The sequence below is a fragment of the Dromiciops gliroides genome, chromosome 3, assembly GCF_019393635.1.
Source record: "Dromiciops gliroides isolate mDroGli1 chromosome 3, mDroGli1.pri, whole genome shotgun sequence".
NCBI classification, from domain to species: domain Eukaryota; kingdom Metazoa; phylum Chordata; class Mammalia; order Microbiotheria; family Microbiotheriidae; genus Dromiciops; species Dromiciops gliroides.
In genome coordinates this window covers 277,904,923-277,924,470 of record NC_057863.1, presented here as the reverse complement: position 1 = coordinate 277,924,470, position 19,548 = coordinate 277,904,923, and the positions used below count along the sequence as shown (strand labels likewise).

The window sequence follows — 19,548 nt, the reverse complement described above, 5'->3', positions numbered from 1 at the left end:
CTGACATCTAGTTCATCTTCCTTGTTTGTCTGTGCTTTGTATTTAGACTGCTGAAACCATATACTATAGCTTTTCTCTTATATTATAGCTTCTGTCTGTGGTATCTAACTTGGTAGTTGTGTGGAGGCACCTTTCCCCTTTCCTCTTTTCTGTTTAAAGTTCTTGTAATTAAATGTATAAGGCTAAATGTAAATGTATTCTATCTTTTTAAAAAGTTTTTTTCAAATTTTTATTGATATATTATTGTTTTTATATTATTTTCCTTTTTGAGTACATCTTACCCTTTACTATCCACTGAGAGAGAGAGAGAGAGAGAGAGAGAGAGAGAGAAGGGAAAAAAGAAAGCAGGTCAGGGAATCTAACCAACACATTTACTGAATTTGACATTTATAATGATGTCTATCATTTATCATAATTCCAAGTTGGTTTGGACTATATTAATATAGCCAAAAGTTATTCTTTATTACCAATTGAATTTATACCTCAGATACAACAATAGTTCAAGATGAGAAAAATAATTAACATGATTGAAAATATTAAAAACAAAAATGTTAGAAACCAAAAGCTTCAGGGCAGCTAGATGGCTCTGGATAGAGCACCGGCCCTGGAGTCACGAGTACCTGAGTTCAAATCTGACCTCAGACACTTAACACTTACTAGCTGTGTGACCCTGGGCAAGTCACTTAACCTCAATTGCCTCACTAAAAAAAAAAAAAGAAACCAAAAGCTCCTATTTATAGCTGTAAAAATCAAGTGATAAATTGCAACATTCATATATGCTGAAATCACTAGAAAACAGACATATAATTTTAAGTTACCTAAAACTGAAAACTAAAATAATTTTCAGTGAGGAAACTAGTTTTCTAGTTTAAATATGTAAATATAGTAAGCTTGTATGCCTCCCTCTCCCCATTGTTATTTGAAATAGGCTAAAAATACAACTTTAAACAATAAGAGGAGATGTATTCTAGAAAGCGGCAAAGCTGTCCTTATTTGTTAATGTCGTCATGATTTATTTCAAAGAAAATCCCAGACAATCAGCAAAGAAACTCACATTGAGAAATTTAATAGTTTCACTAAAGTAGCATGATGCAAATTAAATACACAAAAATGAACTACATTTCTATGAAGCAATAATAAAATCCTTTGGAAAAAGTTGAAAAGGAAGTCTCATGATAACTGGTTTCTTGTCCAAGTTTTCCTAATTTTTTATATTGATTTCTGTATTTCTTCTGGCAAAATCTGTTTAATGTGAATTACCAAAAGTGTTTACTTGTCATCTGTTTTGATAAGTTGGTAAATTCTCTGTCACTAGGAAACATAATTTGATATCTTAATTGTTGTTATCAAGTTCATCACTACTCCTCTTACTTTTTTTCCTCCGGGCCCCTTAATAGATAACCTTTAACTGGTTTCATTTCTGTCTTTAACGGCCATATTTCTCACAGTCATTTGAACTTGGAGCCTCTATCCTCTTAAAGTTTAGCTTCTGATTCCACCCACTGAAACTACTCTTCCGAAGGATAGCAATGATACCTGATTTCTCAAATTTTATGACTTTTTCTTCAGTATCCCTCCTCCTTGACCACTCACTCTTAATTTTTCTCCTTTTCTGGCTCTCATTTCTTTTCTTTCCCTTTTATTTGTTATATTCTTCCCTGGCTATGCCTTGATAATGATATCTATATGTATAGTTAAGCCAGAGAAAGGTGGTTAGTTTGCTTAAATTTGTTTCAAAACTAATAATTGGAAATGAAAGTAAGAGAACAAAGATTTTCTTTTATTTCTTACAGAAGGTAGAACCTTGATTTTCTCTAGGAAATAAAACTTTTTCAGGAAGTAATATAGTAATGTTGCAGTTGCAGTCTGTGTAGCAAATAATTTATTCTTTATGTACTTAAATGTCACCAAAACATTTTGAAATTCTAGAATGAAACTAGATTAATCTTGCTGGCCAACACAGAAAAATAGACCTCATTAGTAAAATAATTTTACATGATATAACTATTGCTAAAATCACATATTTTCATAAATTGTAAAACTTTTTTTTTCTTCTTCAAAACAGAGGTGTATTATTAACAACACTCATCGCCTAGTGGAGCTTTGTGTGGCCAAGCTTTCCCAAGACTGGTTTCCACTTCTAGAACTTCTTGCTATGGCCTTAAATCCTCATTGTAAATTCCATATATACAATGGTACACGCCCATCTGAAACAATTCCTGCAGGTGTTCAGTTGGCAGAAGATGAACTCTACGCCCGTCCTCCAGATCCACGATCTCCAAAAGTGTGTTGGTTTGTTTTCAAAATCAAAATTCCACTTGCATTTTTACTACAGTTCTCTAGATTTAGATATCCTCTCAATCCATTTTAAAAAAATAAATAAAGCAAGAATCATTCACTATTTCTCTTAAAGGGTTTCTGCATCATTTTCTGCTTGACTGTTTAATTGTACCTATTGAAACTATTTAGGCTATATATTCTGTCCTTTAGTTTTAACTTTCTTTGACATTATTCTGTTTAAGAAACATGTAACAATTAGTAGAGTTTATAAGATTGTGTAGTGAAACTAATTTTAGGGATCTTTGGAAACTTTTTTTAGGGGTGAATGACCTTGTAGGTTGGGTTGTTTGTAACTATTCTTTTCAGCTTTCTTATTTTATAGGCAGTTACTTTTTTGTTTGTTTTATGGCCAAAATGCTACCATGAAGCTTGTCTTTTCTCACCATCACAGTATAATATGTAACAGTGACTTTCTGGAACAAGAACTTGGCCAACAATCTCCCAAGAGTCCCACTTCTAAAATTCTGTGATTCTGTCATACTATGGCATGATGTGATCTATAATAGATTATGAAAGCAAAGCTCTGATAATATTAACTTCTAGATATTTTAGAGTAAAATTATATAACATCATATAAAATAGGGATACTTATCTCTGCAAGGTTGCTTTAATTTTTTTGTGTAGCTAGGCAAGGGTTTTTTTTTTTTAAGTAGTCACCTCTTTGATTTTGGCAGATACATAAAAGTTCTTCTTAATTGTTCATTTGACCTAAAAGTAATATACAAACTAAAGCCAATGTTAATTTAAAATTTACTTAATATTTTGCTTTCATTCTTAGGATTTAGAAGCATTAATGAGGAATAATTTGGGTGATTCATGTCTCTAAAGCTATCATTGGATGTTTAAACTTGGGGTCCTTTCCTCTTGATAAGTTTTTCTGTATCAAGGAAGACGTATAAAATCATACTGATCTTTTAGAAAAGATTATTAATAATTATCTTGTAGTTCTCTATCTTACTAGTTTGTTTTTGCCATTGAATCAAAGGGGAGGAATGTAGTTAATTGAAATATTGGTCTTTTATAATATCAAGGGAATTAAATTTGAACTTTTAAAGTAGCAATAAGGAGTCAGCTAGGTGGCGCAATGGATAAACCACCAGCCCTGGATTCAGGAGTACCTGAGTTCAAATCCAACCTCAGACACTTGACACTTACTAGCTGTGTGATCCTGGGCAAGTCACTTAACCCCCATTGCCCCGCAAAAAGGAAAGGAAAAAAAGAGCGGCTATAAAGTAGCAATAGGCAAGGATTTCATATGTTTTTGTCTCAAATAGTTGCAGTTTTAACATTTTTGACTCACGGTTTAGGAAAAATCCTTATGGCTTATGGTTAGTTCCTGTTATGTCCCTTTGCAATAACCAAAGAATATTTTTACATAGTATTTTCTGGAAAGCTTTGGGGAGAAAATACTAAACTGCTTATTTCTACTTTTTTATCGAAAGCACCTATGGAGATAATTAATTTTTTCAGTTCCCCCAGCACAGGCTTAGTATATAGGAATGAAGATTGGTTATTCTGATAAGTAGGAAAAGTTAATCTACCTCAGAGAATGAGTAAGTTCATGTAAGGAGTAACTTACTTTACCGAAGGTTACCACTTTAGTTTGCATTTACTCCCAACTGAAAATGGAGAAATATTTTATTGCAATTTTTCTAGCAAAGTCTCTCTGGATAGAAGTTGTTTTAAAGTCTTATCTACAAAAAATTGATTAAATTCTGTGCACCTGTACAGGATATTAAAAGATAGTCATCAGTTGGATGTTGGCAAACAGAGTTCCAAATATGAGATCCAAGGAAATGACTTGCTCTTATTCCCCAAAGGCATTAGGGAAAAATGATAAATCATCACGGCAACAATTCCCTGGGTTTTTGGGAAATTTTCATAGTATAAAGCTTCAATCAAGGTTGTTATGCTTAAATAGTAGACATTGAAACTTGTTCCTTAGCCATCCTTAACTTTACCCAAGAATTTCCAGGTTTTAGAGCCTTCTTGTATTTGAATTCCTTTAATCATTTTTGTTTAAAAAAGAAAGAAAAAAGCTGAAAATCTCTCTAATTTCTATCTATATTTGGAAAAGACACTGACTAGAAAACACAAACCTTTGCATTGGGCCTCCAGGGATGGGAGCATGCACAACAAAAATGTTTGCCCCCATCGAGGTAGAAGGGAACCTTCAGCCTAAGCTAAAAATAAATTTACTTATTGTAGGAATTGAGAGAAGGCAAAATTGTCTGAAGTGCATCCTTTGTAGCAGACATTGATACAAAGTCAAATAGGAATCAGGAGTTTCTAGCATTTACTTAGAAGTTTAATGAATTCTCTAGTTTTTTCATTAAAAAGTAATAAAAGGGGCAGCTAGGTGGTGTAGTGGATAGAGCACTGGCCCTGGAGTCAGAAGGACCTGATTTCAAATCCAGCTTCAGACACTTGACACTTACCAGCTGTGTGACCCTGGGCAAGTCACTTAACCCCAATTGCCTTCCCCCCCCCTCCAAGTAATAAAAATTAGTATGGGTTTGAGGGCTATTTTAAGATATAAAATTAATGACAATAAGGGCAGTTTTGATTTTGTGTTTATGTCCCTAGCACTTACAACAGAATCTGGCACAGAGTAGGCACTTGATGCTTATTGATTGATAATGCAGATTAAAAACTTTAGTGCATCCTGGGAAAAGATGCTTAGTACTTCAAAGAATAGCATAAACTGGATTGCTCACAAAGGTTTGTCTATGTTAGAAAATGCTGTATATTTTGAAATATGGATGGATCTAAATTTTTCTGTTATTAAAATAAATGTCAGATTTCAATTTATCTTGCTTTTATACCTACTCTTATTTAGAAGCTTTTGTTTGCATCTTCTTTTTTGTTTGTTTGTTTTGGGGTTTTTTTGCGGGACAGTGGGGGTTAAGTGACTTGCCCAGCGTCACACAGCTAGTAAGTGTCAAGTGTCTGAGGCCAGATTTGAACTCAGGTACTCTTGAGTCCAGGGCCAGTGCTTTACCCACTGCGCCACCTAGCTGCCCCTGTTTGCATCTTCTCAGGAAACAGTGTTCGTTTCTATCTTTTTTTTTCGTTTCTGTCTTTTCTCCCATTAATGATATGTTAAACAAGTATATGTTCCTATGTTCCCATTTCTTAGGTCTTCCCTGCCACATTAAAAGCATGCGTCCTTGTGAAATTTATTTTTCCTTTCATATTTGTTCTTGTGTAGAAACATTTCTTCTAGCTTCTTTTTAGGTTAAATTACTGGTAGGTTTATAACTTGGGTAGGAACTGTGAGACATTCCATGTTATTTTATGGAATTTTCTCCAAGATAATGAAAAATTGGTCCAGTTTACCAGAAGCGGGCAATTGTGGGAATGGGGAGTGTACTCTCCTATTTGACCTGTTTGCTGTATTATGCCTCTGGGAAAGGGTAAGGGGTGAAGAGTTTCTTGAATTTATGAATATATTGCTTATTATTTCTAGGATCAAAAACATTTTACATATGAGGTGTTGAATTAAATTATTCTTTGGGTAACTTGATACTTTGTAACTGGTTGTTATAGTTATATCATGAAATAAATACAAGCAAACTATTTTGTGATCATGGTAAGCTTTTCTTCTCCTTATAAAATTTTACTATACAAGATAAAAATACTAAAAAATACATGAAAAGCAGTAGCCTTTAATGGGGAAAAGCTTGGATTTGGAACTAGAAGACATGGATTTTTCACTCTTATTCTTTCTTAGCCAAATAACTTGGCAATGCTAAGCAAATAATTTTACTCTCCTTTGTATAAAAGTTCTATGCAAATATAAAGTATATTTTATAGAATAATACTTTTAAAATGAATTTCTTTAGAAAGAGATCTAATATAAAAATTAATTATTTGAATTTCCTATTAGTCCAGGACTCTGCTTCTATTATCAAGTGCTTCTTTTGAAAATTAATATTTGAGGTAAGTAATAGTTATCTTGATGCTAAAGAGAGAAAAAATAATTCTTATTTTAAATGTATTACAGGGTTGGTTAGTGGATCTCATCAATAAATTTGGCACATTAAACGGGTTCCAGATTTTGCACGATCGCTTCATTAGTGGCTCAGCATTGAATGTCCAAATTATTGCAGCTCTTATTAAGTAAGTTAAACTAAAAATTTTGGTTTATTCTAGAAATTAGTGTTGCTTTTGCAAATTTAAGATTGTATTTCTTTTTTCTTTGGTAAAAGGTATTAAAATTCAGAATTTTATTAAGTTCTAATATTTTCCTTATTTTCAGACCATTTGGACAGTGCTATGAATTTTTGACACTTCATACAGTGAAGAAATACTTCCTTCCAATTATAGAAATGGTTCCACAGTTTTTAGAAAACTTAACTGATGATGAACTGAAAAAAGAAGCAAAAAATGAAGCAAAAAATGATGCTTTGTCAATGATAATAAAATCTTTGAAGAATTTAGCTTCAAGAGTGCCGGGACAAGAAGAAACTGTAAAAAATTTAGAAATATTTAGGTTAAAAATGATACTTAGGTAAGATGCTCTCCATTTGTAATTTTTTATATGGGCTTAAAAAAAATACTAACACCAAGTTTTTCTTACAGGTTGTTACAAATTTCTTCTTTCAATGGCAAAATGAATGCCCTAAATGAGGTTAATAAGGTGATTTCTAGTGTGTCATATTATACCCATCGGCATGGTAATCCTGAGGAGGAAGAGTGGCTCACTGCAGAACGAATGGCAGTAAGTTCTTTAATTTATGCTTATAATCATGTATGTAGAAGGAACAATTTATGACAAATCAGATAAATTTCAGTTGAACTTTACAAAGTATAAATTATAAAAATCTGTATAATTTAAAATTTTTTATTAGTATTCCTCATTGGTTCGTTTTATTGCATGTCAGAAATTATGGCTTTGCTACATGCCCCACAATACTCTGTTCCTTTATTAAAGTTATTAGAATAGTATTTCAGCACCGGTTGTTTATGGGATTTTGTTGTAAAATAAAGTAGCATTTTTATGGGTTTTTTTACAATAGGTATACTTTAGTTTTTCATTTGTTAGTTTTTAGAATATTTCAGAAAGAGACAAAATGTCTCTTTGAACGAGTTGCTCTCATTGAACTACATTGCAACACACCTTTCAGTGTTTCTTCCTAAATATATGTAAGCAAGAGCTAAATTTAGAAAGGAAAGATTTTGAATTACTTAGCTAAATGGGAAAGGAGAAGAGAAATAGATAAAATAAGAAAGAGAAATTAACAATTTAAGTAAATTCAGAGAACTTGATATAAAGCAGTTAAACTAATCAGAGAAAAGGGGAGAGCCTGTGGGAATAAAATAAAAATGTAATATAAACCACACTAATTGTGGGGCAGTATACTGATTAAAATAGGAAAAGGATATTAATCCAAATGAAGGAAATAAATACCAGAAAAAACAAGTTTAATAATAACTTTCCAGGTGAATGAATTAAACCATCCAAGAAAACAAAATACCATATACCAGATGAAAATCCAACCAGCTGTATATAGCATAAAAATAGTAGCCTACAACAAAATTCACTATCCATGAGATTATTCTCAGAAAGCAGAAGCTTTGTCATGCTATTAAAGGGAAAAATCAAAATTCACAATATCAAGTGAGGTATGAACAGAGGAAACTGCGTTATATCTAAAGAAACCATAGAGATGGAACCAGTATTAATTATATATATACATATATATATACACACATATATAAATATATATGCATGCACAAAGTAGCTTGTGTCTTAATTGATAAAAGAAAAATTAAGTATATTGCAAAAAGGCAAATCATTTTAATGTAATTTTAATGGACTTTAATGTTCCCTCAGAAGTGGATACATTTAAGTGAGATTAAAAAGCAGAGAAATAAATAAGTTGTTGTAAAAGTTAGAGCTGTGAAAGACTTAAGATGTCTTCTGAATGGGAAAATGAAAGAATTTATCAGTGTAGAAAAACAGAAATACCAACATCTTTTACAGACTAAATGCCATAAAGATGGTGATAAAGGGAACACATGCACAAGATGCATAGACCTAAATGATTTTGATAAGAACATATAATAGAAACAATAAGGAACTGTGTCAAGGAAAATTATAATGATGAGACAGAACATAGCAATGCTTCCAGGATGCACCACAGATGATAAAATATCTCTCTGAAAGCATGTTGACAAAAAAGTGAAAAAGATTTATGAACGTAATTATATAATTTTTTAAAAACAAAAAGATCACTAAAATTCAAAAGAAAAAATTATATAGATATGAAAGGATTTTTAAAAAATACAGTGTAGTTGATCAGCCTCTAACCTGATTAAAAAAAAAAGAATGACTAAAATAAAAAATGAACATGACAAAATTACAATTACCCATGTTAGCCATATTAAGAGAACATGAAATAGAGACGACTAGATGTCAGAAAAGGAAAGTTTTTTATGAATTATTCAAGAAAAACTCAATATCTTGATGGAATTACAGGTGAAGTCTAATTGGACGTTTAAGGAACAATTAATACCTTTGTTGCACAATTTGATCTCTAGAGTTAAGAAAGCACTCTAACAAACTCCAATGATGGATGTTCAGTGCAAAAATTTTAAATAAAGTCCTCCAAAAGAGACTAATTTATTCTTACCAGGGTTAATTTGCACTTAATAGGCTAGGATGGTTCAACATTAGGAAAAAACTAATATAATCATAGAGAAAACAAAACCCATTATGTTGATAGATGCAAAAAGTTTTTTTTCCATAAAAGTATTTTATTATTTTCTAATTACATGTAGAGATAGTTTTCAACATTTGTTTTTATAAGATTTCTAGTTTCACATTTTTCTCCCTCGCTCCCCCCTCCCCAAGACAGCAAGCAATCTGCTGTAGGTTATATATGTACAATCACATTAAACATATTTCTATATTAGTCATGCTGTGAAAGAAGAATCAGAGCAAAAAGAAAAAGACACAAAAAATAGAAATAGTATGGTTCAATGTGCATCTAGATTCCATAGTGGGTTTTTTCTGGATTTGGAGAGCATTTTTGATAATAAGTCCTTTGGAACTATCTGGGACCATTGTATTGCTGAGAAGAGTCAAGTTTATTACAGTTGAATAACACACAATGTTGTTGATAATTTGTACAATGTTCTCCTGGTTCTCCTCATCTTATTCAGCATAAGTTCATGTAAGTCCTTCCTAGTTGCTCTGAAAACCTGCCTGCTCATCGTTTCTTACAGCACAATAGTATTCCATTACATTCATATACCACAACTTGTTCAGCCATTCCCCAGTTGATGGGCATCCCCTCAATTTCCAGTTCCTTGCCACCACAAAAAGAACAGCTATAAGGGGCAGCTAGGTGGCACAGTGGATAGAGCACTGGCCCTGGATTCAGGAGTACCTGAGTTCAAATCTGGCCTCAGACCCTTGACACTTACTAGCTGTGTGACCCTGGGCAAGTCACTTAACCCCAATTGCCTCACCAGGAAAAAAAAAATTAATTAAAAAGGGCAGCTATAAATATTTTTGTACGTGTGGGTCCTTTTCCCTTTCTTATGATCTCTTTGGGAAAAAGACCTAATAGTGGTATTGCTGGGTCAAAGGGTATGCATAGCTTTATAGCCCTTTGGGCATAGTTCCAAATTGCTCTCCAGAACAGTTGGATCAGTTCACAGCTCCACCAACAATGCATTTAGTGTTCCAATTTTTCCACAGTTTCTCCAACATTTATTATTTTCCTTTTTTGTCATATTAGCCAATCTGATAGGTATCAGGTTGTACCTCAGAGTTGATTTAATTTGCATTTCTCTCTCTCTCTCTTTTTTTTTTTTTTTTTTGGCGAGGCAGTGGGGGTTAAGTGACTTGCCCAGGGTCACACAGCTAGTGTCAAGTGTCTAAGGTTGGATTTGAACTCAGGTGGTCCTGAATCCAGGACCGGTGCTCTATCCACTGTGCCACCTAGCTGCCCCCACATTTCTCTAATCAATAGTGATTTACTTTGGGGTTGGGGGGGGTTGTATTTTTTTGTTGTTTTGTTTTTGCAGGGCAATGAGAGTTTTAAGTGACTTGCCCAGGGTCATACAGCTAGTTAGTGTCATGTCTCTGGGGCTAGATTTGAACTCAGGTCCTCCTGAATCCAGGGCTGGCACTTTATCTACTGTGCCACCTAGCTGCCCCAGTCAGTAGTGATTTAGAACATTTTTTCATATGGCAATAGATAGCTTTGATTGATGCAAAAAACTTTTGATTTAGTTTTTCTTTTCTTTTTTTTTAAAGTGATGCAATTGGTTAAGTGACTTGCCTAAGGTCACACAGATAGTAAGTGTTAAGTGTCTATGGCTGGATTTGAACTCAGGTCCTCCTGATTCTAGGGCCGGTGCTCTATCCACTGCACCACCTAGCTGCCCCTGATTTAGTATTTCTAAACAGCAATAATAAAATATGGAAATTTCAATAGAAATCTCTTTGTAGAATGCATAAACTTGTCTGGGAATCAGTCTATCAAGCTATAGAAATCAAATATAAAATATTCTTTAAAGAACTAAAGGATGGCTTAAATGTAAATGGAAAATAGGAAAAACCCAAATTTTAAAACTTTGTAATCATAGAAACAAAGTTTGGCCATAAAGAAGAGTTGAAAATAGTATTATCTTTCACCCTTCTTTGAAGAATAGGAAGTCTCTAGAATAGAATATTGCACAGACATTGTTGGTGTGAGGATTGGTTTTGCTGATCTGTGTTTTCCTCACATCATTTAAAAATTTGTTTTGCAAGGGATCAATCTCTGGGTAAAAAAGGTGAATGTTTTGGGGAATGAAGGTCAGATATGAACAAGATTCAAGAAAAAGTGTAATGCAAGAGTTAACCAGAAGACAGCAATGGGTATATTCTAAAACTCTTTGTAGTGAGGAATCAATTTGGTATACCCCCCCAAAATTTTTATTCTATTTCTTCCTTTGGGAATAAAACATTGTGAAGAAAAAGAGTATTGTGTATGTTGATTATTTGAGCTTGCATGTTTCTGTGTTCCTGTGACAGTTTTATAATTACCAAAAGGAATTGACAGTTTGAAACATTCATGTTTTGGTTTGTTGTCATTCCTTCATTCATTCTTGTTAACTGGCATTATATGTGTTAAATCATAGATTCGTGAGATTTATGAGTTTAAATGGGCCTTAGATATCAGGGTTTTTTGTTTTTTTTTTTCCTGTGTTCTTAGTATTCCTATACATTTACCCATGGGCTGTTATAAACTCAAATAGAATGTGTCACATAAGGTGAAGATAGAGTAATATATGAAACATGTTATATTTACATGTCTTCTTCCCCTTATAATATGAGCCAGTTCATGGTTAGAGATGATGAAATGCGTCGCTTTACCTGGTCGTAAATAAATTTCCTGTCAGATATTATTGGAGAACAATATTGTACAGAATAATAATTCATGACTGTGAAGCTATATTATATCCCAAATTATTTTTCATTAATTTACTGAAGACTTTAGTAGATATCAAAGAAAACTTTACTACCTAGAGAAGAGAGGTACATGGAGTGTACAACAGGGCAGCTTTTACTAGAGAAGAATCTTTTTCTACTTAAGATAATTTTTCATTAATTGAATACATAGTATTCTTAAACATAGGTTTCACATTCAGAATTTTCCATAAAGCAGTTTATAACCTGAAAAATTAAAAAGAAATTCACACTTAGGTTGCTTCTAACCTCAAATATTCAAATAAGAGTCAACAATTTAGTAAGACCTACATTTTATTAATATAAGAACTTAGTGAAGTGCTTTCACTTTTTTTTTTTTTGCGGGGCAATTGGGGTTAAGTGACTTGCCCAGGGTCACACAGCTAGTAAGTGTTAAGTGTTTGAGGCCGGATTTGAACTCAGGTCCTCCTGAATCCAGGGCTGGTGCTCTGTCCACTGTGCCATCTAGCTGCCCCAGTGCTTTCACTTTTTTGATGGGAAAACTGTCTTGTGTGTAGTAGATTAAGAGTAGTGCGTTTTTATAAACATGAAATTATTTATATTCATACTGTCAACTCTTGAACCTACATAGAAAACCAATGACTTTGTTACCTCTGGGATCAAATACAGACTTCTCTGGTTGATATTCAAAACCCTTCAAAGGGGGCAGCTAGGTGGTACAGTGGATAAAGCACTGACCCTGGATTCAGGAGGACCTGCGTTCAAATCTGGCCTCAGACATTTGACACTCACCAGCTGTGTGACCCTGGGCAAGTCACTTAACCCTCATTTCCCTGCCAAATATATGTATGAGTGAAGAACTCTATGAATAAACCATTAGTTATTTATCTTGAAACATCTTATTTTACATTTATACAGTGCTTCTGCTATTAACCTCTCTGATGCTTTGAAACTGTACTTTGCTTTTATATTTAGGAATGGATACAGCAGAACAATATTTTATCTATAGTTTTACGGGATAGTCTTCATCAACCACAGTATGTAGAAAAACTGGAGAAGATTCTTCGGTTTGTTATAAAAGAAAAAGCTCTTACCTTGCAAGATCTTGACAATATTTGGGCAGCACAGGTAAGGAATATGAGCTGAAAATCTCCCTTTATAATAAGAATTTTTACAAAATGTCAAAGTAGTACGTGAGGTGATGTTTATCAAGAGAAGTGTGGGGATCTGTTAGTAAACATGAAATTTTGTAAATCAAATCGTATTTTAAATGTTCAGCATTTATCAGTTATTTTTTTAATTTGGCATAGCTTCAACAGGATTGGCCCCTTCAACTACTCTAGAATGACTATTTTAATTTTGAAAATTGGAATATCTACAGACTGGAGGATTCAATCAGGACCCTATATCTCTGTAAATAAAAGGAAGTACTGTAATTACCCTTTCAGGGGAAACAGTGCTCTTACAGTTTTTGTTTTGTTTTGAGGCTGTGATTGATTTTATAATCTCCTTTTTGTCTTATCACTCCTCACTTTTTCCAAAACTAGGAGTTGTAATTAAGTAGCTTCAGGATTTAAAAACTTTTATGAAAGCAAAACACCTCTCATTTAATATTTTTGTAAGGTTGTATGTTTGTGTAACAGCTGTATTAAACTCTTGTGGTATTGATTGGGAATGGGCATTTATATACCACCAGCTACTTGCTAGCCACTGTGCTAAGCACAAGGGGAAACATTTTGTAAGGATTGTAGGAAAGTAATGTCTTGCTGACGGTGGCATATGCTCTCATGCACAAGTTGATGAAAGTTGGCATATTTTATTGGATATAAAACCTATGAAGTTATTTCTTAACCCTACTTCTTTTAAGAGGATAAATTGCTTACCTAATTTCAAAGCTGAGAGTAGCAGTGGTTGTTCTGTGTTTAATCTCAGCGACAATTTCTAACCAATGGCCAGTTCTGGAAGAATTTTTAGAGCTATTTTCAAAGAGTAGACTGTTTAGTTCATCTAGAGAATTTGATTTAACCTCCATCTTTAAATGGTATTTTTATGACCATTTTTTACATCATCCTTGCTAATGACATAATTTAAAAAATTTAACATTTATAAGCTTCATCTTGGAGTCAGCTGATATTAAGATCAAGGATAAACTTTTACCTGAAGATACAAATTATTTGTTTTTGTCCCTTTTAGAACACAGTATCTTAAATCTTCTGTTCTTTGATAAAAGAATGAATGATTTATTCTCTCTTCTTCGCAGGCAGGAAAACATGAAGCCATTGTAAAGAATGTACATGATCTCCTGGCAAAATTGGCTTGGGATTTTTCTCCTGAACAACTTGATCATCTCTTTGACTGCTTTAAGGTAAACACATCCTTAAGTGATACAAATTAATATTTTAAATCTCTGAATTTTCATTCTATGAACATAGAACATGAGCAAAACATGACACTTGGAAGATAAATGAGAAAATCCAGGAAATATCCTCAGTGTTGAGTGTTTATTCTCTTCAAACCCAGAAATAATTGTGAATAAGATGAAGTGTGGCATACTGGATAGAGAACTGGCTTTGGAATTAGGAAGACCAGAGTTCAGGTGCTGCCTCTGACATAGACTGTGTGACCCTGGGCCATTCACTTAACACCCCCCACCCCCCCTGCTCCAGGCATTACTTTTAGGACGATTAAGTTGCATAGAAGGTGCCATCCTGCATTGGTAGAGATTTTTCCTCACCTGGGAGTCCTTTGTACCAATGAAATTAATACTAATACCTCACTTACGCATTTGTCATACTTATAATGATCACAAACTTTGAGAACATCCATGAATTGTCAGCCTCTCAGCATCAAGGAAAATAAATGTTACATAGCCTAAATAGTTTATTCCATAGGAATAGAGATCATTTCGGAGAGAGACTTCCTTAAGTTTGATATGTGACCAGTTTTATTATCTAATTGATCCCGGGCAGAACTGAAGGTATTTCAAGACTAAATAGACAGTTTGGTGCAATAAGGATGCTAGAAGTAGAGCTACTGGCCAAGAAGAAATGATAGCTAATAGCAAGGATTGGTATATTGATCCAGTGGTTATATTTTCAGTCTAGGACTATTTGGTGTGACGGCTAACAGATAGACACACTTTAGTTACTCCACAGAACATCACTACATTTTGATACAATACTTTATATCCGTTATAGTGCCCCTTAACAAGTGTTTAATATTTATGTAGGGTATTCATTTTACTAAGGCAGAGAAAGGTTTTGGTGATTACTATTAAAATAAGTTTTTTTAAAAATTTAGTTGGTACTTAAAGGGGAAAGTTTCATTTATCTCAATATTTTTCTCATCTGTAATACCCAGGGCCCCTTATTACTTCAATAATTTAAGGATCTTTGATTTCATCAGAGTGTATGCTCCAGTACACGTCGTAGCTACCTTGTGCATTTATCAGGATCACACAATTTGAAGCTGAAAGGAAACTTAGAGATCATATAATCTAATATCCTCCTTTACACTTAAGAAAGTTGAATGCTAGGGGCAGTTAGGTGGCGCAGTGGATAGAGCACCGGCCCTGGGGTCAGGAGGACCTGAGTTCAAATCTGGCCTCAGACACTTAACACTAGGTGTGTGACCCTGGGCAAGTCACTTAACCCCAACTGCCTCACCAAAAAAGTAAAATTGTATTAAAGAAAGAAAGTTGAATGCTAAAATATGGTAAAATATCTTGCCCCAAGGTCAACAGAAGTAGCAAAAAAGCAGAACTGGAACTTGAACCCAGCATCTCTGACTCTAAATCCAGTACTTTTTTCATTAACTACTAGCCTAGAATTATGGTGAAGGAAAAACTTATACCTTGTGATTAAACTGGCAGTAAACATATGTCAACATAATTCAAGACTTTACAGCTTGGCAGGATGTGTAATTTGCCAGAATGTTTTCTGCTGGCACGGTGCTCCTGAACCTGACTGAGGTTGTTCCACTACTACAGTGATGAGCCAGAGTTGACTTCGATGAAGAATTCTTTTTTTTTTTAAATACAATTTTATTTTACAAAATATATGTGAAAACAAAATTTTAACATCAATTTTTTTAAAACTTTGTGTTCCAACTTCTCTTCCCCCCTCCATTCCCTAGGTAAAAAGAAGATAGAGTAGATGTCATGGGAAGGGAGTGGTATGGAAGGAAATAGTTATGATGATTGATTATAATGTCAATGAAGAATTCTGCTGATTAAGTTTGATAAATTAAGTCTAACTGTAGTAACATAATTTTTTTTTACTTGTAATAAATGTTAGACAAGCATGTTTGGTTTAATTTCTTTTCCTTAAAATTTTTATGCTGTCATTCTGCTTCTGTTGTACCCTTTCCTTGATGTCCTATGGTTAATAATTACTGATTGGTATAAACATTGATTATCATTGTTGCATCTATTTTTTTCCCTGTGGGGAGAGAAAATTAAGGGGGCATAATTATGCCATTTACTGAACACTCTAAGAAAATAGAGAGAGTGACCTGGGGCCAGAATACAGCCACCATAATTTGGATCTGGTAAAAATTGTTATACTGTGAATCAGTTTGCTAAATGATTCTGAGAACAAAATAGTCTCAAAGTGTTATTGAGCAAAGAGAATTGTAAGTTTTCCTCCAGGATCACTTGTGTTGGGGATGTTGGCAATGGTATAGCCAGTGGAGGGGAGGGTCAGGGACTGTAGTATCATCAAGGGTCTCAGTGAAGGTTAGCATTTGGAAGAAGTGTGAAAGATTCAATATTAAGGGGAGTTTGTTCATTATGGACAAGAACTCCAGAACGCACACAGTGGAAAAGGGAGATGGACAGGGTTTGGCTGGGACATGAGTCAAGTAGGGTTGAGGAGGGTGGCCAAGAGAGAACAGGCACTGGGAATACTCTTCTGCTACATATCTCTTAATGTGTTAATACAGGGATAGGGAAAGAAACAAATTGTGAAGTTGGATGCTGCAGCTGAGTCCTACCCATTTCATAGATGGCACTGAGTGTGTGTCAGCTTTAGTGTAGTGCTGTTGACCTTTAGAAGGGGCAAGGGGTATAGAGATGGTGGACAGATGCTGTTTGTAGAGTTGGTATCCTAGGCTAGCAGTGGATACCATACCATTCCTGAGTCTTGGGAGGGCCCCAGCATTGTAATGCTACAGCTCCAGACTTCTGCTGCTGGTCTGGGCATGGCCTGATCTTGTGTTACTGCTGCTATTACATGTTACTGTTGGCTTCAACTAGAAAGTGAAAAGACACATAGAATCAAAGTCACAGCCTGGAATAAAATTTACTATATATCAGAATATGTGGTCATTCCATCACATAAAGCAAAAAATTTTATTCACATAAATAAATATAAAGAAAGTGATAGCATTATTATTTAAGAACCCATAGACAGGGGCAGCTAGAAGGCGCAGTGGATAGAGCACCGGCCCTGGAGTCAGGAGTACCTGAGTTCAAATCCGGCCTCAGACACTTAACACTTTACTGGCTGTGTGATCCTGGGCAAGTCACTTAACCCCAACTGCCCTGCAAAAAAAAAAAGAAAAGAAAAGAAAAGAAAAAGAAATACTGAGTTACATACATATGTAACTCAGCAGCATATGACAACTTTACAAAAATAAATAATGTATTAGGGTACAGAGAAATTGCAGATAAACATAAAAAAGGAAATATTATTTGTAGACCATAATAAAATAAACATAGTAATGCAAGGACTACAACCAAAAGACAGAGAATTAAATTTAATAATAAAATACTAAACTGATTACATCAAAGAACAGATCCTAAGTAATAACGACAGAGTCATAATAATGAGACAATATACCAGAATTTCTGGGAAGCAAACTAAGATGTCCTCAGAAAAAATTATATCCCAGTAAATTAACAAAATTGAAAAAGAAGTTTAGTGAACTGAATGTACAGTTTAAAAAAAAAATAGAAAACCAAAAAATTCAAAATAATGCAAGAAGAAATTTTGAAAATTAGAGGAGAAATAGATAAATTGGAAATAAGAATAATAAAATTGACAAAACTAAGTGTCTGAAACCTATAACAAAATTAGTACATCTTTAGCCAACCTGACTAAAAAAGGAAGAATATCAAATAAAAAAGTTGAACAAGGTGAAACCAGAGAACCCAAAAGAAGAGAGCCAATTATAACCTACTTTGTATGGTTAGAGACCAAAAAATCCTAAGATTCAAAAAAAGTAAAGGAAAATCAACAAAAATATCCTAATTAACAGTTCACCATATAGAGTGCTTAAATAATCTAATCTCAGAAAAAGATATTTGAACTTCTTATGATAGTATTACCAAGAAATACTCTTAGCAGAAATTATTTCCAAAACTCTGCCATATTTATTTCGTTAGACAAATTTGTCTTTATATTTGAAATGAAGGATTAAAAAAACAGTAGGTTTATCAAGAATGAATATTTATGCCAAAAATTTTAATTCTGGCAGAAAGATCACAGTAGTTTATTTTTTAAATATCATCATAATCAAGTTGGATTTTTATTTGAAATGCAAGCATGGTTCAGCATTAGGAAGCAATTGCTGTTATTTATCATTAAAAACAAAAACTTCCTAAATCACATGGTAATATCATTGAGTGGGAAAAAAGCCTTTGACAAAGTATAAGTCATTTAATTCATGTCTAAAAAAAGAAACAAAGAAAAAGATTACAAAGTACAGTCATAGAAGGATCTTTTCTTATGGTTTTAAAATATTTATTTAACATCCCAAAATAGCATTATATGGAATGGGTAAACACTAGAACAAGGTATCTTAAGGTAGGACATGTAAACTTTTGAAAAATATTTTAATAATTGGATGTCACTGTTGTTTTACTTTATAATCAGTCCTCTGTCTTATTTAATATTTTATATTTTTAAAAACATCATGAGGAGTTCACAGGTTTAATCACATTGCCATAGGTGGTCTATGACATATTGATTTAAAAAAACCTTTACACTAGAAATTTTCCCAAAAAATATAAAAAGTAAAGCAAGGGTCTACTTAAAGTCATAAAGATAGGCAAAGAGGAGACAAATGTCCTTAATGGCATGGTGCTTTACAAATACTAGGGAAACAAGAAACTGATCAAGAAAATCAATAGTTTGTGTAAAGTTTGAGGATATAAATAGAATTTTGCTGTAGTAATTACAGAATCCAGGAGATAATAACTTAGCTGGTAAATGTCTGAGGTCAAATTTGAACTCGGGTCTTTCTGACTCCAAACACAGTGCTCTATTCACTGCACCACTAAGCTGCCTCTCAGTAAGTACAAAACACTTAAATTATATAGGAGTCAATCTACCTAATAACAGTAGAAGTAAAGCATTCCTTAAAGTAATAAAGGACATTTTAAATAACTGGAAGGATACTGAGTGCTCATGGTCTGTCTACCAATATAATAAATGACACTACTACCAGACTTAATTGACAGATTTATTACTGTACCACTCATACTACCAAAATGCTACATATTTTATTTACATTGCTAGGTAAAACAATAACAAAATTAATGCCAGTCTCTGAACCATATAATGATAAACCACAATTCCAAAAGAATGAAAATAAAACGTGACACATCCTAACTGACATGATGAACTTAAAATGCAGAAATATGCATAATATGCAGCTGCGGTATAAGGGATTTTTTTTAAATTGCTCATTTCAGGCCAATAGTTTGTGGGAGGAAGCTAACTTAATGGGTAAAAAGAGAAGAAAAGCAAGGTGTGGATGTAAGATGAGGGTAGCAA

General features: G+C 33.6%; 1 protein-coding gene across 2 annotated transcripts in view; it reads left to right on the top strand.

The window, feature by feature from the left end:
* USP9X (ubiquitin specific peptidase 9 X-linked) overlaps positions 1-19,548 on the top strand; it is a 182,732-nt gene that overhangs the window by 35,654 nt on the left and 127,530 nt on the right. For both annotated transcript variants that reach the window (XM_043991999.1, XM_043991998.1), the window contains exons 5-10: positions 2,066-2,284; positions 6,347-6,462; positions 6,602-6,853; positions 6,925-7,063; positions 12,746-12,898; positions 14,031-14,135. In XM_043991999.1, the coding sequence (XP_043847934.1) occupies positions 2,066-2,284; positions 6,347-6,462; positions 6,602-6,853; positions 6,925-7,063; positions 12,746-12,898; positions 14,031-14,135 (984 nt within the window). The remainder of the gene's footprint in view (positions 1-2,065; positions 2,285-6,346; positions 6,463-6,601; positions 6,854-6,924; positions 7,064-12,745; positions 12,899-14,030; positions 14,136-19,548) is intronic.